Source organism: Cataglyphis hispanica, chromosome 7, assembly GCF_021464435.1.
Source record: "Cataglyphis hispanica isolate Lineage 1 chromosome 7, ULB_Chis1_1.0, whole genome shotgun sequence".
In the NCBI taxonomy this organism is placed as follows: Eukaryota; Metazoa; Arthropoda; class Insecta; order Hymenoptera; family Formicidae; genus Cataglyphis; species Cataglyphis hispanica.
Window position 1 is genome coordinate 7,429,786 of NC_065960.1, and position 23,373 is coordinate 7,453,158.

At 36.3% G+C, this 23,373-nt stretch overlaps 5 protein-coding genes and 1 pseudogene across 13 annotated transcripts in view; 3 read left to right on the top strand and 3 right to left on the bottom strand.

The window, feature by feature from the left end:
• The first annotated feature begins 15 nt into the window (after positions 1-15).
• On the top strand, positions 16-8,142 carry LOC126851077 (probable RNA-binding protein EIF1AD). Of its 4 annotated transcripts, none has more exons than XM_050594678.1 (4): positions 16-153; positions 4,202-4,490; positions 4,684-4,861; positions 7,580-8,142. In XM_050594678.1, exons 2-4 carry the CDS (start codon positions 4,218-4,220, stop codon positions 7,636-7,638), a joined length of 510 nt encoding a protein of 169 aa, XP_050450635.1. In that variant the 5' UTR covers positions 16-153; positions 4,202-4,217; the 3' UTR covers positions 7,639-8,142. The 4 variants fall into 4 exon arrangements, 2 of the variants coding, with proteins under 2 accessions (XP_050450635.1, XP_050450634.1); XR_007687629.1 differs by lacking the exon at positions 16-153 and having other exon boundaries at positions 4,030-4,490; positions 7,580-7,733; positions 7,853-8,142; XR_007687631.1 differs by lacking the exon at positions 16-153 and having other exon boundaries at positions 4,030-4,490; positions 7,580-7,733; positions 7,899-8,142.
• LOC126851019 (DNA polymerase subunit gamma-1, mitochondrial) lies at positions 32-4,073 on the top strand. Its single transcript, XM_050594554.1, is given in 3 exon segments — positions 32-153; positions 258-2,604; positions 2,606-4,073. Coding segments are annotated over 2 exon segments (3,777 nt in total). The 5' UTR covers positions 32-153; positions 258-295.
• Positions 8,143-8,335: 193 nt separating the features above from the next.
• On the top strand, positions 8,336-15,593 carry LOC126851050 (tubulin beta chain-like). Its single transcript, XM_050594613.1, has 4 exons — positions 8,336-8,618; positions 12,086-12,194; positions 13,813-14,386; positions 14,548-15,593. The coding sequence occupies exons 1-4, from the start codon at positions 8,562-8,564 to the stop codon at positions 15,176-15,178; spliced, it is 1,371 nt and encodes a 456-aa protein (XP_050450570.1). The 5' UTR covers positions 8,336-8,561; the 3' UTR covers positions 15,179-15,593.
• Positions 15,594-15,722: 129 nt separating this feature from the next.
• On the bottom strand, positions 15,723-19,175 carry LOC126851062 (tubulin beta-3 chain-like). 2 transcript variants are annotated; one of them, XM_050594640.1, is made up of 5 exons: positions 18,759-19,175; positions 17,553-18,091; positions 16,907-17,231; positions 16,466-16,715; positions 15,723-16,303 (listed from the first exon to the last, which is right to left on the bottom strand). In XM_050594640.1, exons 3-5 carry the CDS (start codon positions 17,185-17,187, stop codon positions 15,941-15,943), a joined length of 894 nt encoding a protein of 297 aa, XP_050450597.1. In that variant the 5' UTR covers positions 17,188-17,231; positions 17,553-18,091; positions 18,759-19,175; the 3' UTR covers positions 15,723-15,940. The 2 variants fall into 2 exon arrangements, with proteins under 2 accessions (XP_050450597.1, XP_050450598.1); XM_050594641.1 differs by lacking the exon at positions 18,759-19,175 and having other exon boundaries at positions 17,553-17,771; positions 17,980-18,082.
• Positions 19,176-19,308: 133 nt separating this feature from the next.
• On the bottom strand, positions 19,309-21,596 carry LOC126851052 (tubulin beta-4B chain-like; annotated as a pseudogene).
• A 124-nt stretch (positions 21,597-21,720) lies between these two features.
• The window catches only part of LOC126851032 (organic cation transporter 1-like), a 54,690-nt gene continuing 53,037 nt past the window's right edge, over positions 21,721-23,373 (bottom strand). For all 5 annotated transcript variants that reach the window (XM_050594591.1, XM_050594586.1, XM_050594590.1 and 2 more), the window contains exons 9-10: positions 22,599-22,953; positions 21,721-22,388 (exon numbers count right to left, since the gene is read on the bottom strand). In XM_050594591.1, coding sequence (XP_050450548.1) covers positions 22,082-22,388; positions 22,599-22,953 — 662 coding nt within the window. In that variant the 3' untranslated portion in view covers positions 21,721-22,081. The remainder of the gene's footprint in view (positions 22,389-22,598; positions 22,954-23,373) is intronic.

The window sequence follows — 23,373 nt, forward strand, 5'->3', positions numbered from 1 at the left end:
TAATGCTAACTTGACTTACAGATTTTTTTCAGGCTTACTTAGGATTCTTTTTGTCTGTTTGAAAACAAAGATTTGAAGGTTTTTAAACAGTTTATTGAATTATTGAATAATTCCGTGATACCAAACAGAGTTTGCTTCATTTAATATCGTCAGGTAAGATGTCGTTTTAATTTTTTATTGAAATTGTTAGCAAAATATCGCTTTATAATGCACGCGATTTCGAAGTTTACTGAAACATGTGCTTCGTGTTTTATTAGCCGCGAGGTATTCAAAGGAAGAAATTTGAGACGATAAAATGCGGTTGAAGATTCGTTTGATTAATATTTGCATTCGGCATAAATGCACAAAAGTGCAGGACGATATACGAATTTCCAAGAAGAGTCAATGGAAAAAAGTGCGTCTAAAAACTGTACGACATGTGGAATTCCACCAGGAAAATCCAACCTCTAAAATTGCCGCACAACCTGCATTGAACTGTATTTATAATACACCTGCAATACCCGAAAATTTCGAGGCGGGTTTTTGCAAATTATTTGAAGAGGCATCAAACAAATCAAATATCAATGTGCAGGTTTTAAAAGAATTGGATAAGAAAGTGGATAAGAGAGTAAGTTTAAAATTGAAAACTCATGATGTAAACATGCAAATGACTGAATCGTCACATCAACGATCAATCCAAAATGATGCCCAGGAATTTAAAAAATCAGAAAATAGCACATATGTTGATACAGATACTGATTTAAGAAAGGATACTGTCAGAGTTAATGAAATTAATATGCAAATGCTGCCCAAATTGTTGCATGAACAATTATTCAAAAAGGATAATAAACAAGAATGTCTCTCTGAAGAGGAAATTAATAGCATTAAAGAAAATTTAAACACATATGGTATAAATGTAGAGGGTGCAACCAGGTTGCCGGATATAAATTTAAAGCTACCAATTTTGGAAGGAAAAGATATAGAAGAACATTTTTACAACATTGGAAGAGCGCAGGTTAAGCCATATCTAAAAATCATGAATGAAATTATAAAGGACATTCCTAAGATGCCAAAAAAATGGCTCTTCAAAGAAGGCTGGACCAGATATACAGTAGATGGTAGAGCAGAAAGTGTAGATTATCCATTGGAGGATGGAGTAGTCTTTGACGTTGAAGTTTGCATGAAACAGGGTCCTTTGCCTACTCTTGCCACAGCAGTCAGTAATAAAGCTTGGTATAGCTGGGTATCAAATTCTTTGGCACAAGATATCAGTCAGATGTTTGACACGCAATTGTTCACGCCAAATATGCTTATTCCTATGGAAAGTAGTAGAGAAGAACATGGACACAAATTGAATCAACATCAGAAGAAACCAAAGATTATTGTAGGTCACAATGTGTCATATGACAGATGCAGAATTAAAGAGCAATATTGGATGAATTGTACAGGAAGTCGTTTTCTTGATACTATGTCATTACATATATGTGTCAGCGGTCTCAATAGCTATCAAAGATCGTTATTATTATCTAAAAAAATGGATTTAGAAAAGGATAGCTGGCAATCCAACACATCGCTAAACAGCTTGATAGAAGTGCACAAGCTGTATTGTGGCTATGAGATAAGTAAGGAGTCGAGAGACATATTTGTCAAAGGTACTATCAAAGATGTTAAAACTAATTTTGATATGTTGATGACTTATTGCGCCTCTGACGTGGTTGCCACTCACAATGTTCTACGTAATTTATTTCCGCTTTTTCAAGAAAGATTTCCTCATCCAGTTACTCTAGCTGGAATGTTAGAACTCGGTTCTGCATACTTACCAGTGAATTCTAATTGGCAGAGATACCTAGAGGAATCAGAATCTACTTTTGACGATCTAAATTACGAAGCAAAGTTTACTCTCGCTAAGAGAGCGGACGCCATTTGCCAGCTCATGCATGACGAAAGATATAAACAAGATTTATGGATGTGGGATCAAGATTGGAGTACGCAAAAAATTAAGCTAAAGAATAAAGTGTCTCCAAGAAAAGTAGAACTTGTAGAGACAAAAGAAAATATGAAAGAACAGTCAGACAATAAGAGATATTTATCAGATGACGAAGACGAAGAGGAGGATCTTTTGGCAAAGGAATTTGCTTATTTAGAGGAGACTAGGCATCTGTTACCTGCCAAAATGCCCCATATGCCAGGATATCCAGCCTGGTATAGAAAACTCTGTTCTAAACCAAACGACAAAGATTGGATGCCAGGTCCACAAAAAATAAGCACCTCTATGCAAGTAGTTCCAAAACTGTTAAATCTGACATGGGAAAAATATCCATTACATTACATAAAAGAACATGGTTGGGGAATTTTGGTGCCTTATAATGATGATCCCGATGTTGAGACTACACTACCATTAAAAAGTCTTTTAGCGCACTGCCCTTTGCCAACATCCAACAGATTTAGGGACACATCCGAAGATGCAATGTCCACTTTGAAGACAGACGTACAAAACGATCTTCACAAAACGGAATTCTGGCGATTTAAGAAAAAAAAGCAGAACGGGCCGGATGATAAGGTATATAAGGGTACTGGCATGTGGTGCAACGTCGACATCGATAACTGTTGCTATTTCTTCAAGCTACCACAAAGATGGTGTTGGTCACAACGTCGGAAATCCGCTCGCCAAGGATTTTCTCAATAAATTTTCCGAGAATGTACTCGCTGGTTTGGACATCAGTGCTGCGGAAGTACTGAAAATCGCTCGTATGTTGTCTTATTGGCGAAACAATTGCGATAGAATCATGTCGCAATTGGTGATATGGTTAGATGACCATTCTCTGCCTAGTAACGTCAAGAGGATCAAGAAACATACACGTTACGGCGCGATAATACCTCAAGTAGTTGTTTCCGGTACTTTAACGCGACGTGCCGTGGAACCCACGTGGATGACAGCATCAAATGCACATATCGAACGAATCGGTTCTGAGTTGAGATGCATGGTTCAAGCGCCACCAGGATATAATATTGTTGGCGCTGATGTAGACAGCCAAGAATTATGGATTGCCTCAATCATTGGAGACGCGCACTATAAAAGTATTCACGGGGCAACGCCTTTCGGCTGGATGACTCTGATTGGTACTAAATCCAATGGCACAGATATGCACAGTGTCACTGCCGAGGCTATCGGCATCTCACGCGACCACGCCAAAGTCATCAACTACGCACGGATCTACGGCGCCGGTCAGAAATTCGCCGAGCGATTGCTGAAACAATTCAATCCATCCATGACCGATGCCGAAGCCGCTTCTAAATCGCGCAAGATGTTCGCCTTGACCAAGGGTAAAAAGGTGTTTCGATTAAAGACTGAATTTGTTAATGATGATCTGGAAGATAAGCCTTACACATTTTATCAGGCATATAAGATATCACAGTTGCACGGAAAAACGTTGCAAGATATGTTCCAAAAGTCCGAATGGATAGACGGCTCGGAATCGGCCATGTTCAATCGGTTGGAACAGATTGCTGGCAGTAAACATCCAGTCACACCGTTTCTCAACGCCAGATTGAGTCGCGCCCTGGAGATCACCAATACCGACGACGACGATAAGTTCTTGCCCACCAAAATTAATTGGGTTGTGCAGAGCGGCGCGGTGGACTTTCTTCATCTGATGTTAGTCTGCATGAGATGGTTGATGAGAGATAACGCGAGATTTTGCTTGTCGTTTCATGATGAAGTGAGATATCTAGTCCCATCTAGGTACAAGTACAACGCCGCGCTAGCAATGCACGTTACCAACTTGTTGACGAGATCATTCTGCGCCTCTCGACTTGGCATGAAAGATCTGCCAATGTCGGTGGCGTTTTTTACTGCCGTGGAAGTCGATACTGTTCTTCGCAAAGAGTCCGCTCACGATTGCAAGACTCCGTCGAATCCTCATGGTTTGGAGAATGGATATGAAGTATCGCCCGGCGAGAATTTAGACGTGTGGGCCGCCTTGGAAAAATCTGGTGGCTCTTTAGGCTGGTGGCATGATGTGAAAAATCGTAAACTTAAACCAACAGAGGATTCAACCATCGAAAAATTGCCAAAATCTCATAAAGCTATTTAAATTACGGAAATTACGAAATCAATTTTGTATTACGATGTTGAGAGAATGCGAAAAATGATGTTTTAAATAAAAAAAAGTTAATGGAGGAGAGAAAAAAAATTAAAATTTATGGTATTTTTTAAATTTAGTTTTTTACAGAGCACAATGTCATCTTCTATAGCGACGAAACGTAAATACGTTTTCCAAGAATTTGAAGATATGAGCCTTCCCACGGATTCGCAAACCATCGTACGAATCGTTCAAGCCCGCGGCCATAATCTTCACGAAGTTGTTACTCCCTCCGGAGAGCAATTCATCGTCTCGATGCCTACCAAATTCAGACAGAATATCTGGGTAAAGAGAGGTGACTATATTGTTATCGAGCCAATCAAGGAAGGGAAAAAGGTTAAGGGCGAAATTGTCAAGATACTCACAAAAGTAATTTATCGTCTTATAACTATTTTCATGGTTTCTTCTATCATTTTACAAAAAAATTTCTGATTTAAATATTAATAAAATTATATAAATTATATCAATAAAATAATCAAAAAGGTCAAATTAAAATCCTATTGCAAAGATTTAAAAAGATACTATCTTATTATTTTTAATGTATAAATATATACGTTTTCAGGATCACATAAAATCGTATCGTGCACAGAATTGTTGGCCACCGGAATTCGATGAAGATCCAAAAAGAAACGGACAATCGATAACAACGAATTATACTACATGTGACGATGAAGAGCTCTTTGTAAATACGAATAGATACTGCGCTCATCAGGAAATAGACGATAGTGAAAGTGATTCCAGTGAGTCTGATTCTGATTAGTATTATAACTTAAAACCGACAGACTTTATTTTTGTATTATATTACAAAAATGTACATAGGTAGACAATTTTGTGCTTGTTAAAAACAAATCTCTTCTACTCAAACGTTATGTATATAATTATATAATAAATTTTTGCATATCAGATTGACTTTAACAGGATGATTTTCTCTTAATACGCTTTAGCAAAAACAAATTTGCAAGATGAAACAATTGCAATTTTAAATTATCTGTATTTTGTAAACATAACGCAAAACATAAAGGAGATAACTAATCATAAAATAACCGAAGTACGTTTGAAAATCTAAGGATCATCATTTACGAAAAATTATGTGGATCAAAAGTTAATTATGAAGATGAGGTAAATCAATAATCTCGATAGAAAGAAGACATCAACTATGAACTTCTCAGTAGATAACATGTTATGTGGCTACGTAATTCAAGATTTTATGCGGACATAGAAAGGTCTCAAATACAAGTTTTAAATCTGGGAGATGACCGCTCTCAGGTTTTCTCTATGCAGCATTTTGCATCATAACGTTATAACAACGTAATACAATGCGGCACGATTATGAAAGAATGTTGAGCGCATAGCTCCGGCTAGTGAGCTAACGGATTAATGAAGTACAGTTAAACCGGAATTAAAGATTGACCGGACGCGAGATTTCGGTTTCGCGCCGAATCGTTACGTGCTTCAAAGAGACGAACACACAAAGAGCTACGACACATTGTTTCGTTTGAGAAACTGGCCGGCCGGTCAGCATGCAAGAAACTCGAGTCGGAAATAATTGTGGCCTACGTATGACCCTGCACTTCCGCTTAATAACAAATGTCTCCTTTCCACCGAGATTATTGCTTTATCTTGTCTCCCTAATTTTGCGCAATTAACCTTTGATCCGCGTAATATTCTTTTCTCACGAAAGACAGACTTTGGATTTTCAATACTTTGGTTATTTTATGATTAATTCGGCGATTTTTAACTTGTGCGTCGCGACATTAATATCCATACGAAGCAACTTTTGTAATTAATTCATATAATAATAATATAATAATATAAAATCAGATATATGAATAAAATTAATGTGCAATATATGTAATTATAAAATTATTATTGATATATAAATATTTATGAATTATTAGAATATATTAATTATAAAGTTGAAATTGCGCGCTCGTGTGCATGCGCAATTACCGGACATGGTTTGGTCGTTCGCCTTTGATAAAACGCAGACATTGACCTTAGTAGAAAAAAAAAACATGACTCATCGTCCCCGCTGTGTGTTGACCGTCTCGTCTTGCGAATTCGATCCATCGCCAGGCGCCGCACGCAACAACAAAATGTGCGCACGTCCTACATACCTAGCTGATTGAAAGAAAAAAAGAACAAGAGATAAGCATCATTTTCTGTTTAGTGTGCCAAATACCGACTTCTTTCGTAGTTATCTCCTTTATTTATTAATTTCACAACATTCTCTTCTATATAAGTTGTTCTATTTCAAAGATTTCGATGTTAAATTGAAATGTATTCAGGAAAGTGCAGGTTTAATCTTTGGTGCATAACAAGTTGGGTGCACATGCGGGTTAATTTTAAATAGAACAAGCGCGCGACGACGGTGATTAATAGTTATTATTATCAGGCACAGTTACTTCCATATTTAGAGAAAGAAGCTACGGACGCGATTCCATTAGAATGATATAATATAATATATAAAGAAAATATTTTAGTATTTCTTTTTAAAAAATAAATTGGAAAATTAATATACTGTATTAGATATAAAGTCACTTCATTTTGATTTAATTATTAATTTTACTTAATTAAGTATATGTTGACAAAGGAAAAGAGAGAGAGAGAGGAAAACTGATCTCAAACTGCATTGTTCTGTTTCACAAAAACCGGCATTTATCAAACTTCTTTCTTTCTGAATGCGCACGATGATCGCGTGTCACCGTGTCAATGACGCGGATGTTAACGGGAAGCGAGAAAAGACGTTAGAATAATAGACGGAAGCTTTTTACAACAGCGGGAGACCATGAAGGAGCGCGGCGCGCAGCTGGAGACGGGATGCGCGACTATCGTCTCGATTATTATCGTTTTCGACGAGGACGGTGGAAAGCTCGTAGAGTGTCGCTTTAAGAGAGTGATTCACAGATAAAGACTTCCAGCATCTTGCTTCGTCCGTGCACTCTCAACGTTTTTTTTTTTAGAGCGACATCCTGCTTTAAGAATTCGTGGCATGCAACCATATGACTGTGTTCCGTGCGTTATATGGATAATAATTATACTTGAAACGACTAACTATTAAGGTTTTAATAAGAATGTATGTGTGTGTGTTTAATGTTAGAGAGAGTAGATTGTAAAATATTATTTACACACTTTCCCGGGCATATTTAATTATTATCTATTAATTATTATATTTAAAAAATTTACTTTAATTCGTATAAAAACGTTTTTAAAAAAATTTATTTATATTAAATAAATTATATATGTATAAAATTTTTAATATAAATTTTAAAGATATAATATTTTTTTTCTTTATTCTTAACAATCTCTAAAGAAACTTAAAAAATATTTTCAATTCTTGCCTGAAAATCGGGCAAAAACGACTAAATTGTAGAAAATTAATGTAATTAAAAATATATTGATCAGTAATATTTGTTACATCCTGACGTTTAAATGCCATTGTCGATTATAATTTGCAGACATTAACAGCATGCAAGCGTTGCCCCAGAATTCATATGACCGAAACGCTTCCCGTTAAACGTGATACCTTCGCTTGTATTCACAACCAGAAGGAAGTGTGCACTTTCCAAAAAAATCTATCTCCTGTTACAGTTCCGGTGAATGAGCTTCAAGGTAATTCGATATAAAGAGTAATCGTACCGTCACAATCAATAATATTATACACTGGCGCAAAAATATTACTACCCCATACTAACTATATATAATTTACGATTTCTGGTGTAATCTCGCAGCAGTAATTAATTCGCATTATATTCCAAGAACCAATTTTGCGCTCAGGAATGTTGATGCTGCAGATAAAAGAAAAGAAATAATTACTCGCTCTGATGATCAGAAGCTTTGCGCGGCGTACCTATTCATAGAGAGAAGAGAAATAAACGGACTGGAAGAACGTACTTCGGAATACAGATTTGTATATCGCCGAGGGTTTACACAACCCTTTTCGGAGTATAACCCCGGATGCGAAAACCAGCCCCGTCGTTTTTCCTCCTCTCGCTTCTTCCTCTCCCTCCCCCTTCCCCCCCTCTCCTCCCTCCTCTTTTTCTCTTTCGTTCTCCTTTCCTTCTCTCTCCGTCAGGACGACGAATTCTCCTTTCCCCGCTCCTCTCTTAGGCTTAAACCCCATCATCGCCAAGCGCCGTAGCTCCGCTTCGGGAGAGTGGAGTTCAGGAGGCCGACACGAGTGCGTTTCCCTCGTCCGGCTCGTCATCCATTCGCAGACTCGACTCGCGACGGCCGGTTGCACACCTCGCCTCGGTTGCACTCAGCTGCACACGCTACGCACAGATACGCATTCCATTTCGACGCATCGAGCACGCACGTCACAGCAGACCGGCACAGTATCGAGCCGCAACCACGGTGTAGGATACGGGAGGATCAGGAAGAAATCAGCTGTTCTTAGTCGTCACGCGCACCGTTTTTCCGCGCTGAAAGAAAAGCAGGATGAGGGAGATCGTGCATCTGCAGGCTGGACAATGCGGCAACCAAATCGGCGCGAAGGTAGGTCGATGGTTAATCACTAAAAAGAGATGTCTTTTCTTAGGATCCTTTCGAGTCAGCGTTTAAAATGTAAAAGTAAAATCACTGCATGTTTATTTGAATTATAAATTATAAATTCAAAGTTGATTTCTTCTCGGCAAATTTGACAAGAAATTGCATTCATTTAGGAAGAAATTTTTTAATGTTCCATGTTTTTAACTATTTTAAAAATTATTTATACGCACTAGAATGACGTTTTATTTTTTAGCAGATTTTCTAGAAAAAATTTTAATATATTGTTTCTCAATTTTTATCTAGCTTTAAAAGAAAGTATTTTATTAAAACAAAATGTCGACAAATTAATAAATTGATACAATAATTCCAAACGAAAGTATGGCTAAAAAATGTAACATTAATATCGAAAGCTAAGAGGCATGAACAGAAGTCGCGATATATTCAAGTATATTCAACAGGGTGTGGAGAGTTGCAGAAGAGCATTGCGATAGGACAAGAATAATTTATTTGTTTGCGAAGATATGCGGTGCCGGAAATTAACCGTAAACCTGCTTTATGTCGCGTGCGGAGACGACAGACAGTCAATTAAAGCGTGAACAAGCCGGGTATTGTGACTCACCGTCTTCGAAATATCGATCCTAAGTCGCTCAGGGCATTTTCGTCGTGAGTTCCAGAAGAGCTGTGCTCCTCAAACTCTCTTTTCTATTTTATTACATTTATCTTATTAAAATTATACTAAAAATCGAAAATTTTTTTTATTCTATTATTTTCAAAGAATTATTTCTGTCAAAAAATGCGTTTATTTTTTTCTTTTTTTAATACATATATTATTTTAATCATAAAAAACACAATAATTGTGAAGTGAATATTTAATCTAAAACGATTAGTAAGAATAAAAATATAATTCCAAGAACTTGAGCTATCTTGTAAATTTCTCTGGTCTCTCTCTTTCTTGTCATAATCAATAAATTCGGCGGAAAATAATCAGCAGAAATACGCAAGCGTTGTTCCGAAAAAAAAAAAAATTAAGTACAATCTCTTTCTCGGTGATGTCGTTTGACTGCGGCTATAATTAAGTCGAAGATAAGGCGGCGCACAACGAGATGGAATTTAAAGAGCTTTGCTCGTCTCGCTATTGAGATTTCCCCTTCTATCTTGTATGGTCAAAGTGCGTAAAGTGACCCAAGTTTTAATCGTGCTAGCGAACATGAGGGACGGGGGCAGGAAACGAGACGAGCTTACTTAGCGTACTTAGAGAGCACTTAAAATTCTGCAGTAATCGTCTTCATTATGCATTGGCGTGAAAATGTGTGGAATCGGTCGTCTCAAGATTTATCTTTTGGAATTAAATTAGTTATTTGAAAAAAATCTAGTAAATTATTCTCAACGTGAAATATTGATTAAAAAAAAAAAAATTACTTTTACACGCGATTTTTAAATAAGTTGTTTGTTGAAGCAAATTAAATATTATATACTATATCTATAATTGAAAATGAATGTTAGTGTGAATTATTTTTATTGTGTTGAGTCAGATACGTTATCGGAAACATTGTAAAGTGTTATCATGAGAGAAGCACTTCAAATTCGTTAATCCATTGATCGTGTTCATAGGCGTGACAACATGGGGATTCGCGATATTTGATATTCGATTACATCAATTGTGCGTAATATTAAAAAATTATATTTTTGCATTAATGATCAATTACTTTGTATGATAATTAATTGTTAATTTATACTCTAATTGTGTGTTCATTATTTGGGAATATTTTATTCCCACATATTTTTGTTATTATTTTTTATAATTTTTTATGTACAATATTTTATTTTAATAAATATTGAAAAATTGGGCAAATAATACAATATTTGGCAACAATACAATTTGAAAACTGTCGTAAAGATTTAACTGCATTTTGCTAAAATAAACTTTTTGCTTTATCGTGTTTTATCTTCGATGAGTGATATCTTATCAGGTTTTTGTATAGCTTTCTTACGAATTAGGGTCTTTCTTACGCGATATTACTTATCGCGAAATGATACATGTTATACCGTGACGGTACCTGACTCAATGAGTCAGAAATATTTTTATCAGTAACGTAGTAAAATATTTAGATTTAGTGGCAAAATATTTCAAAATGAGAAATATTATAATTAAAAATTACACTGAAGTGATAAAAAAGCAATACGTTTACTAATTAATTAAAGAATCTTATATTAAAAAATATATCTATTATATATTGATTATGCTTTTTTTATAAATTATGAATAATTATCACTATCACATACAATCTGCAATATATATATGCCACAACAATTTTTTCTGTCATTCAAAATCTGAAAATTAATTGATTAACAAAATGAAGAAGAAATGCTAGGAAGGTGCAATCTCTCGTTAGTGAATTAATTCGCAGAAAATCAATTTTCACAATCGAATGCGCATTATTTTCAACAAACGACCGTCTATCTTGAAGAGCATCGTCCCTTCACTTTGTTCTAGATATGATCCACTATAGCTTCCGCGGTATTATTTTCCGCTCGAAAGAGTTTAAAGATTGCAGGAAGTAAGAACGAAGTTTCTGTGAGATTATGGAATGTTTAAACGAGATTATATATACGACGTTGTTTGAGTAATTGAAATAACTATCCAAGATTTGCAAAAATCTTGTAGAGAATTGGCTAAACATTCCTCAATAATTATATTACAGTTTTGTATCATTTGTTTACGAAAGAAAGATTTAAGCAAATATATATTATATTTAAAAGCCTATGAAATATAATTTTTTATATTTGGTTTTTTAATAAATGTGGCAATACATACATATATTTCTTGTACAATAGAGATCTGCGAAATGATATTTCAATAATGATATAAATATTCTACTTTGAATGTTTGTGAAAAAAAAATGAGAGATGATTATGATTTATATGATTAGATTAATTTTTATTCCGTACGATAATGAGTGCAGCGAGGATACACCAGGATGCAGTTAGAATTATCAGAGGGACGCATTTCGCCGTGGCTGCCGCCTCGACGACTCGCTTTGCTATTAATAGCAAGAGAAAATAGTAAAGACAAGACAAATATATGTGGAGAGAGAAAAAAGTTTAGCGGAGGGTGGACATGAGCCAGGGGGGCCGCAGGGGTCGCGTTAATTCCGTGCATCCCTATTTTTGGATGTCGCGCGTGTTATCCCCCTCTGTCACATCGCGGCCCGGGAGTTTTAGGGTAACGTGCTCGATGGGAAGCCGCCCTTCATTCGACACGTCGAGTGGCTCGAGAGTTTAGCGAAAAGCGCAGCATAGAATAAACTCTCCAGAACAAGTTTTATTTAGGAAATGATAAGAGGATACCCTCCCTTCTCCTCCAGCTAATTTTACACACGATTACTTTCTCTGATTACTAAATATTCCTAGAAATAAGCGAACTGTTTGAGCAATTGACTCATGTAGCATAATGTTAATACATCACGTTGCAGTTCTGGGAAGTCATTTCTGAGGAGCACGGTATCGACCAATCAGGCATTTATCACGGGGACAGCGATCTGCAGCTCGAACGAATCTCCGTGTATTATAATGAGGCGTCTGGTAAGGACATGTATTAAATATTATTCATATATTCTTCAATCTTAAATGCAATTTAATTGGAATTTAACTTATTATTGAAATATTGTTATTATATGTTAGAAAATTAGTTTTCTATATATGCAATAAATTTGCAAGTTTTTTAAGAAAATTATATTTTTTATATAATTATATAATTTGTCAATATTTTATATATATATATATATATATATATATATATATATATATATATATAATGCTTTCTTCAATATCTTCAATGCAAGTATATAGACATGACATACAAACACATATGATACTTATGTTAATGGGATTGAATTACTTGATGCACCTGGCTTCTCAGTGAAAGATTGTTTGTACAAATAAGACGATCAGTCTAGAAATTTTAAGAATGTAATAGAAGAAAAACATAGAATTGCCTAGAACTGGTTAATTTAATTGCAATTAATTTAATTTTTTTACGTAGTTTTGTTTAAGCATATCCATACACACAAATAGCAATTACATTTAAAAAAAAAAAAAACACATTATTAAATATTTCCAATAAACAATAATTTCTAACGTCTATGTAAGTTGATAAAAAAAAGATATGATATATAACAAAGTGGCATTTGCGTATTATAAAAGTACAAAGAAATCGTATTCACAAGTGAGGAGACAGATTTCTCGATCCATTGGTGAGATATTTCCAATGGAGATGACTTCTCCCTCTTTCTCCTCTGCGCGGATTCTACCCTCGCGTCAAAAATAGCAATAACGAGAAAGGTAGAAAAGCGCGTGTCTCGCCGATGGATGAGGAGGAGCGTCGGGACACGCATTTACGCTGAAAATAGCCGCTTTGTGTGGTCGGAGACTTAGGCTTATAGATTGCGGCTGCAACACGATTTCAGGACTTCTCATGCATTTCTTCTCGCCATAAAATATAATTATTTCCAAGAACGTAACATGGTACGTGCTCTCGCACGTTTAAAACAGCTCAATTAACGTGGAACGTTACTGGCGTAAATTATTCGATATAAATAGACTCAAATACACAGAAAAGCTTATATCTTTCATTCTTACATATCTTTTTTTAATTTTTCTATATTTTTGATTTATATACTCTTAGAGCCGTTATAGAGTCTATAATAGTCTTATTAGCAATTAATTAGAAGTGAATGCATATTTCATTAAGTATCTTAAGTTAAAATTAGAATCCTTTTTATTGTGATGCTAATTAAATCACATAACACGGATCTTCATTCCTTTGACAGCATATCCCGATACTCATTTGCAAACGATACAGGCACGCATTTCCGTCGACCACTATAGCCGTTACGAATTTTTGGTAGAATGACAATAGCGACTAATTAATATGATAGCTTTGACGTCTTCTATCATTCATGAGTCATACGGCGTCTATTGAATACATTCATTGACATTTCATACGTTTTATCTTTCATATCTATGTATGTATTCAATAATTGAAATAATTTAAAGATTTTTTTTAGATAGCATTATATATATATTATCCTGTTTTTATTTTAAACATTTTTTTATTTTTTGCTTTTTTTATAATATTTTAATAAGTAAGTATAATATTTGTGTTACTGATTTTCATTCTCCGTTTTCCTCATCTTATTAGTTGCGACATCCACGAATGGAGGAAAATACGTGCCACGCGCGATCCTGCTGGATCTGGAGCCAGGAACGATGGACGCCGTACGATCTGGCGCTTACGGGAAGCTCTTTAGACCGGACAACTTTGTGTTTGGGCAGTCCGGTGCCGGTAACAATTGGGCGAAGGGCCATTACACCGAGGGTGCCGAGTTGGTCGACTCTGTTCTCGACGTGGTGCGAAAGGAGTGCGAGAACTGCGATTGTCTTCAAGGTTTTCAACTCACTCACTCGCTGGGAGGCGGCACCGGATCTGGAATGGGCACCCTGCTGATCTCCAAGATCCGCGAGGAATATCCTGATCGGATTATGAACACTTACTCGGTGATGCCGTCGCCTAAAGTGTCTGATACTGTCGTCGAACCATACAACGCGACTCTGTCGGTGCATCAATTGGTGGAAAACACCGACGAAACTTATTGCATCGATAACGAGGCCTTATACGACATCTGTTTCCGCACTCTCAAGGTTTCCAATCCGAGTTACAACGACCTCAATCACCTGGTCTCGCTCACTATGTCCGGAGTGACGACTTGTCTCAGGTATAAAAAATCTACAAAGTCAATAATCGAATTTAGAGAAAAAATAAAATTTCTTAAATTATTATATGACCTATACAGATTCCATTTTAATTTCAAATAAAAGTATGTTAACTTATAATTTACGCCGAATAGATTACAATTGATTGAACATTTTTTCTCAGGTTCCCCGGACAGTTGAATGCCGATCTTAGAAAGCTCGCGGTGAATATGGTACCCTTCCCACGCTTGCACTTCTTCATGCCGGGCTTTGCGCCTCTGACGTCCAGGTCCATGCAACAGTACTCGGCACTTTCCGTGCCAGAGCTCACCCAGCAAATGTTTGACGCGAAGAACATGATGGCGGCCTGCGATCCTCGTCACGGCCGATATCTCACTGTGGCGGCTGTCTTCCGCGGCAGAATGTCGATGAAGGAGGTGGACGAGCAAATGCTCAGCGTACAGAACAAAAACAGCTCATACTTTGTCGAGTGGATACCGAACAATGTGAAGACCGCCGTCTGCGACATCCCACCGAAGGGCTTGAAAATGTCGTCGACTTTCATCGGCAATACCACCGCTATTCAAGAGCTATTCAAAAGGATCTCTGAGCAATTCACGGCGATGTTCAGAAGGAAAGCCTTCCTTCACTGGTATACCGGTGAAGGCATGGACGAAATGGAGTTCACCGAAGCCGAATCGAACATGAATGATCTGGTATCCGAATACCAGCAGTATCAGGAAGCCACAGCGGAGGAGGACTTTGAAGCAGAAGAGTGCGCCGATGATTTCGAAACTTGCGAGCAGGAAAATTGAAAACAACGCGATGCTGCTCTCTTTTTCTGATTCTATCTTCAGCTTTTCTTGTCCCGTTATCGTAGAAACTTGCGGAATGACCGATTGTGCGCTTGCGAGAAACCGCCTTTTGATACTTTTATATATGATACGCTTTGTAATTGATGAAGTGAATGTAATATAGGTGATTGAAATGATTTTTATACGATATTGTGATACCATGATATTTATATATATGAATATATATGATATATATTTATGAGGATTAGTAATTGAAGGTAAATGATATAATTGCGGCAAAGAATAAATTAAAGAATAATTATTAATTACGCCTATATTATATTCAGCTCTATTAGTGATAATTATAAAAATCTTAATATGTTGCTTGGATAAATGTAACATGAATTGAATTGTAATAAAAATCCTTGAAAAATCATGCTTTTATCATAAATGAAAATCTTGAAATAATGGAATTTAAATTTTTCTTTATATAGTAAAAAAATTCTTCAATTTAAGATTAAATTTTTTATAATTTTTCTTTTGTAATATATCATTTCACGTTAACTGCACTATATTAGTTTCCTTATATTTTAATACATTTTATATGCATTTACAAGTAGACAACAAATAAAATTACGAAACCTTGATTTTTTACGATAGAAAACATTTTTGATATTATTAAAAAGAGAATGTGTGCATTCATACAATAATTAATTCATGTAATTCTTTCTTGGCTGATTTAATACATACATATGTAAATATACTTACAACGTCAGATTCGGTTCAGTCTCTAACATATGGTTTAAACTCTTCGACGAAAACCGTGCTAGCTACTGCATTCTGATATTGTTGATATTCAGAGATGAGAGATGACAAACTATTCTGAGCTTCCAAGAAATCAGATTCCTCCAGACCTTCGGAGATATAAGGATGGAGAAACGCCTTACTTTTGAACATTTCTTGGAATTCATTGAGCAATGTCGTAAACACTTCTTGAATCGCAGTCGTATTTGACAGCGAAGTAGCAGATATTTTCGTATTATACGTTGCTATGTCGTATATTGCAGTTTTAATATTATGCGGAATCCATTCGACGTAATGCGAACTGTACTGATTTTGTAAGCGATTTATGTTCTCGTCCACTTCCTAAAAAAGAAGAGTTAAGTCGTGTCAAAATTTTAAAATATCTTTTTATCTTATATATATATATATAAAACTCTTTACCGTCTCTTATGATTTTATATTATTTAAAAAATATCAAAATATGAAATATTTTATTTTACACTTTTAATTTTTATTAATGGATACCTTAGTTGAGATTCTGCCTCTGAAAATAGCAGCGGCCGTAAGAAATTTTCCTTTTCTAGGATCGCAATTGATGAACATGCTTTCACTTTCGAACATATTTCGAATCAATGTTTTAACCGTAATTTTTTCATAAACACGCTTATGATAAGGGATTAGAGGTACGTATCCAGGCACGAAAAAGTGCAATTGTGGGAACGGCACCATGTTCACTAAAAGCTTTCTGAGGCCTGCATTTAACTGACCTGGAAATCTATAAACAAACAAATAATACAAAGTGAATAAAAATCTTTTTTGAATTTTCCAAACGTAAAAAATGACAATTCTCTTATAAAAAATATTTTTTTGTTAATACGCTGCAATATTAAAAGCTTAATAATATTAAAGTTTTATATTTTACATTTAATTAAATGGTAAAATTCTTAAATATGCCGTCATTTCTACCTTAAACACGCTGTGATTCCTGACATGCAGAGCGAAATTAAATGATTTATCTTGTTGAAATCTCTATCTATGACTTTCAATTTGTCGGAGCAAATGCGCCTGGCGGCATCGTTATTGATGCAAAAGACCTCGTGGATGTAATCGATCAAGTAGGGAATCGTTAATACCGCGTTATAAGCTTGCGTTACTATGAAATCCTGTGATGATGACATCAATGTGTAAGATTTCAGAATTCTATTGGGATATTCCTCCATTACGTATTGGGCCAACAAACTGCCCATGCCTGATCCAGCACCACCGCTCACAGCGTGCACAAACTGTATACCTTTGTTAATCCCGTATATAATTATTAATTTTTTTTTTACTAATTTACAGAGCAAAAACGTTACTCCAAGCAATAAAAAAAGTAATACATGATTTAAACGTTTATGATAAAAATAATAAAATTGAGAAAGAGAGAGAGTTAATAATAACAGTTTAATAATAATAGTAATTAATAATTTTATTCTCTTTTCTCTGTCCCTCTCACTTTAATCAGTTTGATAATCTGAAAAGTTTTAGTAGTAAATAAGATGCGTTGATTTTCTTAACCGCTTAAGCAATATCAAATTCTTCGAACAATAGTCGAGGCTATTGAACTTTCAACCTTGAACCGAATCGCAGGCCTCGACTTCCGTTCGCACGATATTCAAGGCTTCTTCCAAGACATTGGCTCCTGCGGTGTAATAACCTTTGGCCCAATTATTAAAAGTCTGGGTATCGCCGCACACTACATTGTCGGGCTTAAATAGCGATTCAGATAATGTGTTGTGTGTATTTCTGCAATCGAAATCAATCAGTACAGCTCTGGGCACGTATCTTTCATCTACAAAAAAAAGGAAGCAACCGCCACAATAATTCTGTATCTGACGCGATAATCGCTTTATAACGATCTCTTTTGTGACAAATAAAGTCACATATATCGACTATTCTGTTATCTATTCCGAGGGAACGATTAATACATGTAATTATTATTGTATAAATTAGCTTTTCAAATAGGAAATACATATTACAGTTGCGTGTAATATTAATACCTGCACCTTCTGCAAAGTACACATCAATACGTTGCTTTTGTAGTTCAGAAGTATTTGGATAGAATCTGCCATTCTGATCCAATCCATGCTCGGTTGTTATTACTTCCCAAAACTAAAAATTTATATATATATATATATATATTAATTTTATATATTTATTATTACGTTTTGTTATATAATTATTAAAGAATTAATTTCTATTAATTTAATAAATATATTTTATAGAAATTTAGTGTGTGTATGTGTGTGTTCTCTTCAAAGAGAAAGATAATATTTATTATAAAATCATTCTTTACAAAAAATGGAATATATGTTATATTTACACATTACAATATAAAAGATATAGTGTGTGTTTCAGGATGTAAAACAGGTTAATATGATCACCGCTTTTCCAACACGGTTACCGCAATGCCCTATTTGTATGTGCACAATTTCTCTCATTGTGAATATATTAACTGGATAATTTTGAAATATGAATCAAAGAATTGATTCTTTTAATCCGAACAACTACATTTTTGTTTCTAGTTTTACAATACGACTAAACATAATTATATACAAAATTTCAATATTGTGCAAACTAAACGCTACACTATCTTAGTATCGATAATGTTATCGAATTAAATATCGTTCGCAAATATCGAATGCAAAACAATTAGAAGCTAAAAATAGCATCATTTATCTTTTTTAATTATATTTTTCTTTTTAATAATTTTTATCTTTATTTCTTTTTAATAATTATTTTTATAATAATATCTTTCATTTTTGGGATAAAATCTTACTGTCTTTCAATTTGTCTTACACTACACAATCTTTTTTTTAATCACACAACGCGCGATCTGTCAAATCATTTCCGCAATCACTTTTATAATATTTATTATCTGATGCAATCATAATATTATATTATATTGCTATAATTTCTCGAAAACATTATTAACTAGATGTTGCAACAGAAATTCATTAAAATCGACGCGCGGATGCACTGAATTCGTCCAGCATCTTTGCTTGTCGCAGTTCAGAACAGCTTACGTAGTTATTGCACGCAATAATAAAGTGTTTGCCCTCGCGGGGCACCGATGAGATAATGCGCGATCGCCAATTTTTGCCGAGGCCTTGGCTTCATCAATGTCAGTTGGCCAGAAGGACGATATAAAGTTCGATAACGAGAATCGCGTCTCTAAAAGCCTGCGAACAATCGTCTTATAAGAGACGCGTATATTTATCACGCTATACGAACAATGTCATTAACAGATGTTACTGTTGACAGCGCGAGAAATAATTCGTGTGATTTCTAAACGATCGGAATATAGCGTGCTTAGAAAAAGTCGTTAATTAATTTGCGGCCATGAAACTAATTCCATGTTTCTGCCACAACGTATTATTTATTGTAAACTTCACGAAAACAGTACAAATGGTCGAAATCTCTTCTCAAAATGCGTGTACATAAACGACATACAAAATGCTGTAAAATGTTAGTAAAAAAAAAGCAAAAGTAACAGATACAAAAGAAAGAATCGTCAAAAAAGTCCGCATTGAGCTTTCCTCTTTCTCCTACTCCTCCATTTCTCCCTCTATTACATCATCCTCAACTGTCGCGTCTTGATATTGCTGATACTCCGATACTAGATCGTTCATGTTCGATTCCGCCTCGTTGAATTCCAATTCATCCATGCCTTCGCCGGTATACCAGTGGAGGAAGGCCTTCCTCCTGAACATCGCCGTGAATTGTTCTGAGATTCTCTTGAATAGTTCCTGTATGGCTGTGGAGTTGCCGATGAAAGTGGCGGACATCTTAAGGCCACGAGGCGGGATATCGCACACCGCCGTCTTCACATTGTTCGGTATCCACTCGACGAAGAACGAGCTGTTTTTATTCTGGATGTTGAGCATCTGCTCGTCGACCTCCTTCATCGACATTCTGCCACGGAACACGGCAGCCACGGTGAGATAACGTCCGTGACGTGGATTGCAAGCAGCCATCATGTTCTTGGCGTCGAACATCTGCTGGGTGAGCTCCGGCACGGAGAGCTCGATACTGTTGGCTTCCTCGGGATGTGAGGGGAGCGAAACCTGGCATGAAGAAGTGCAGTCGAGGAAACGGCACCATATTCACCGCAAGCTTTCTCAAATCGGCGTTCAATTGACCGGGAAATCTATGATTAATTAAAATAAATATTTATTTGCTTATCAATTTATACACGTCATTTATATTTATTTATATTGCGATAGTTTCTGAAAAGCATTGTTTGGTCGAGGTTACAGCAGAAATCGCATTAAAATCGACACTCGCAAATACACTGGATTTTTTTATATTTATTTATGACAAACAATTTAATAATTTTTATACAACAAACCTTAGACAGGTTGTCACGCCGGACATGGTAGCAGATACGAGATGATTCAGATCACCGTATGTAGGTGTAGTCAGTTTCAAAGTACGGAAGCAAATGTCGTAGAGCGCTTCGTTGTCGATGCAATAAGCTTGATCCGTGTTCTCCACCAGTTGATGAACCGACAGGGTGGCGTTGTAGGGTTCTACAACAGTATCGGAGACTTTCGGAGAGGGTACGACGGAGAAGGTGCTCATGATCCTATCCGGATATTCCTCTCGGATCTTCGTGATGAGCAGAGTGCCCATTCCGGATCCGGTACCACCTCCCAGCGAATGTGTTAACTGAAAACCTTGAAGACAATCGCAGCTTTCCGCCTCCTTTCTCACCACGTCGAGCACCGAATCGACCAGCTCGGCGCCCTCGGTATAGTGACCTTTGGCCCAGTTATTGCCGGCTCCCGACTGCCCAAACACGAAATTGTCTGGTCGGAATATTTGTCCAAAAGACCCCGAACGCACGGAGTCCATCGTGCCGGGTTCGAGATCTACCAGAATCGCGCGCGGTACATATTTTGGTCCGGAGGCTTCGTTATAATAAACATTGATTCGCTCCAACTGAAGATCCGAATCCCCGTGATAGGTGCCTGTAGGATCGATGCCGTGCTCATCTGAGATCACCTCCCAAAACTATACAAATTGTTAGAAATAATTAAATGCCAGATCAAGTAATATTACACAAGAAAAATAAATCGAGAAAAATATAAGCAATAAATAATAAAATAAAAAGATAAGTTTACTAAGAAATGATCATAGAGATTGTGTATATTTAATAAATTAAGCCTGTTTTTTTTTTTTTTTAATCGGTACATTGATTATTTCCAAAAATTAATTTTGAATCTTTAATATGTATCTTTTAACAAATATTTAAAAGAATGAATATCTAAATGCGATAAATAATAAAAATATTTCAGTAAATTTTTGAAATCGTGCCATTATCGCATGTTTTATTTTTTTACTAACCTTGGCACCAATTTGATTGCCGCATTGACCGGCTTGAAGATGAACAATTTCACGCATTTTGTATCGAATATTAAAATGTTAGGACAAAGTAACTGCACGGGATTCAACGACAATCTCCTTGATGTTCGCGGTAAAAGTTAAAAAATTCAAGGATGAGGAACGAGGATATTACGGACTTGCCTAAGATGTCATTCAAACAAAAACAGGTGAATGCTAGATTCTCCTTGGCGACTATCTGGCCGCCTGTGTAGTTTTCTACTTGTCACAACATTGCAAATCGACGATATATATAATGTATTCTATTTCAGAATTTGAGCTATAATGTTTGTAAAATGTGGATCATGCACGGGTTGGCAAGGTTTTTCTCAAATGATCTCGTCAAAGTCCCCGCATCGATATAGATATTAAGATATTTTATTTAAACTAATTGAAATCACAACAAGACTCTCTTGTTTAATAACGTAAGGACAAAATGCAAAATCCACATCTAATCAAAAACATAAAAAAGTATAGGCGTTACGCTTTAAAGTTCTCACGGCACTGATCCTCAATCACGCACACGCATACATCACGACAACAGTACACTCTCTTGCAGCACAGAAAAAGAGGCAAGGATCAAGCCGTGCCAGTGTTGTCGACAAACTCAGGCAGGTTTTACAATGGAAGTACATTATAATAAATGGAAAAATAAATACAACGTGCGTGTGTCTATACTGATAATCATATAACACAATGTTTGTAAAGAGAATCAATTTATAAGATTGTCTCTCTCTCTTTCTCTCTTTCTCTCGGTTTATTGCGAGGGCACATGTGCACTTCCACTATCGCGCTAAATGTTTTCGACCCGACAACCGTCTCGATGTTCGTCAGCTCCTCTTCCTTGGATACGTTTAAGTTCTTCGCCTCTTCTTCCTTCGAAGACTGCAGGTCAGTTGGCTTCTCGCTCTCCGATGTAGTCGCGACTTCCTGCGACGCGACCTTCGAGGTAGACGAACGACTACCCGGTCCGCCGTTCACCAGATACTTCAACGGCACGGACTCGGATTTGCTGGAGCTTTTTCTGAAGCGCCAACATCAGCTTGGTTAATTAATAAACATGAAAGAAATCATTAATAGAATAAAACTAGCTATGATATTTATCATATTATTTGGTAAGATAAAATAATTACATAATTTTAATTACGCTAAAATCATTCCGAAAAAATTTTTTTCTTTAAAACAAAAATTCTGTTTTCTCTTCCGTCATGTTTTCATCATCGGAATTACTAACCTTGGTAACGTCGGACAGGACCACAATTTGAAATCAGCCCCGAACTGCTCACCCTCCTCGATCGTCTGCGGCAGGTGAATGTTGAGCGTCTCCGGCAGGAATACAGAAGTAAGGGCGCCGGCAACACTCAACGAGCCCATCACGATTAGGGGTAAGACTCTCGAGTATTCCGCCAAATGAACGATGTAGGGAAAGGTGAGGAGGCCGATGCCGGCGATGAAAGAAGCTATGCCCATCGCCTGAGACCTTAGTACGGTCGGCAGTAGTTCACCGACGAAGACGTAGAAGACGGCGAAGGACGCAGCGATGCCGAATTTTCCGATCATCGCCAGGCTTACGGTCACCCAAACCGCGTCTGCTGCGACAAAGATCGTGTAGTATATAAATTATATATTCCCTGAATCTCTTGATCCAGGGAGCTGCATATTTCATTGCCTTAAATTTTTTCGTCGACTCTCTTTTTGAGATAAGAATTTGAAATTCACATTTCGTTGATTTTTATAATAAGAGAAGTTATGCGTGCGGATAATAACTAATTTATAAGCAGGTCGAACGTTTATTCATAAACGTTGTGACGTCGACACGACGGTAATTCCCGCTCATATCGAACGTGTGTGAGTGTGACAATATCATGACGAATTTAATAAGCTAATGACGTTTGAGGCCGCCGTGACGCAGAAGTGCGCGATTCGGCTTAATATTTTTATTCAATTCCGCGAAGATAATCAAATAGTACGGAGATGAGCAACGCGCGGAAATAGCATCACACATTATA

Bases quoted from the DNA above. Each gene is read 5' to 3' on its own strand.
- LOC126851077 (XM_050594677.1), top strand. From the start codon at position 4,182: ATGGTATTTTTTAAATTTAGTTTTTTACAGAGCACAATGTCATCTTCT. The intron at 4,491-4,683 runs GTAATTTATCGT...ATACGTTTTCAG, and splicing joins TTGTCAAGATACTCACAAAA to GATCACATAAAATCGTATCG. The intron at 4,862-7,579 runs GTGAGTCTGATT...TATAATTTGCAG, and splicing joins CGATAGTGAAAGTGATTCCA to ACATTAACAGCATGCAAGCG.
- LOC126851050 (XM_050594613.1), top strand. From the start codon at position 8,562: ATGAGGGAGATCGTGCATCTGCAGGCTGGACAATGCGGCAACCAAATC. The intron at 8,619-12,085 runs GTAGGTCGATGG...ATCACGTTGCAG, and splicing joins GCAACCAAATCGGCGCGAAG to TTCTGGGAAGTCATTTCTGA. The intron at 14,387-14,547 runs GTATAAAAAATC...ATTTTTTCTCAG, and splicing joins GGAGTGACGACTTGTCTCAG to GTTCCCCGGACAGTTGAATG.
- LOC126851062 (XM_050594640.1), bottom strand. From the start codon at position 17,187: ATGGGCAGTTTGTTGGCCCAATACGTAATGGAGGAATATCCCAATAGA. The intron at 16,716-16,906 runs GTAGAAATGACG...GTTTGTTTATAG, and splicing joins GGAATCACAGCGTGTTTAAG to ATTTCCAGGTCAGTTAAATG. The intron at 16,304-16,465 runs GTATCCATTAAT...CTTCTTTTTTAG, and splicing joins GAGGCAGAATCTCAACTAAG to GAAGTGGACGAGAACATAAA.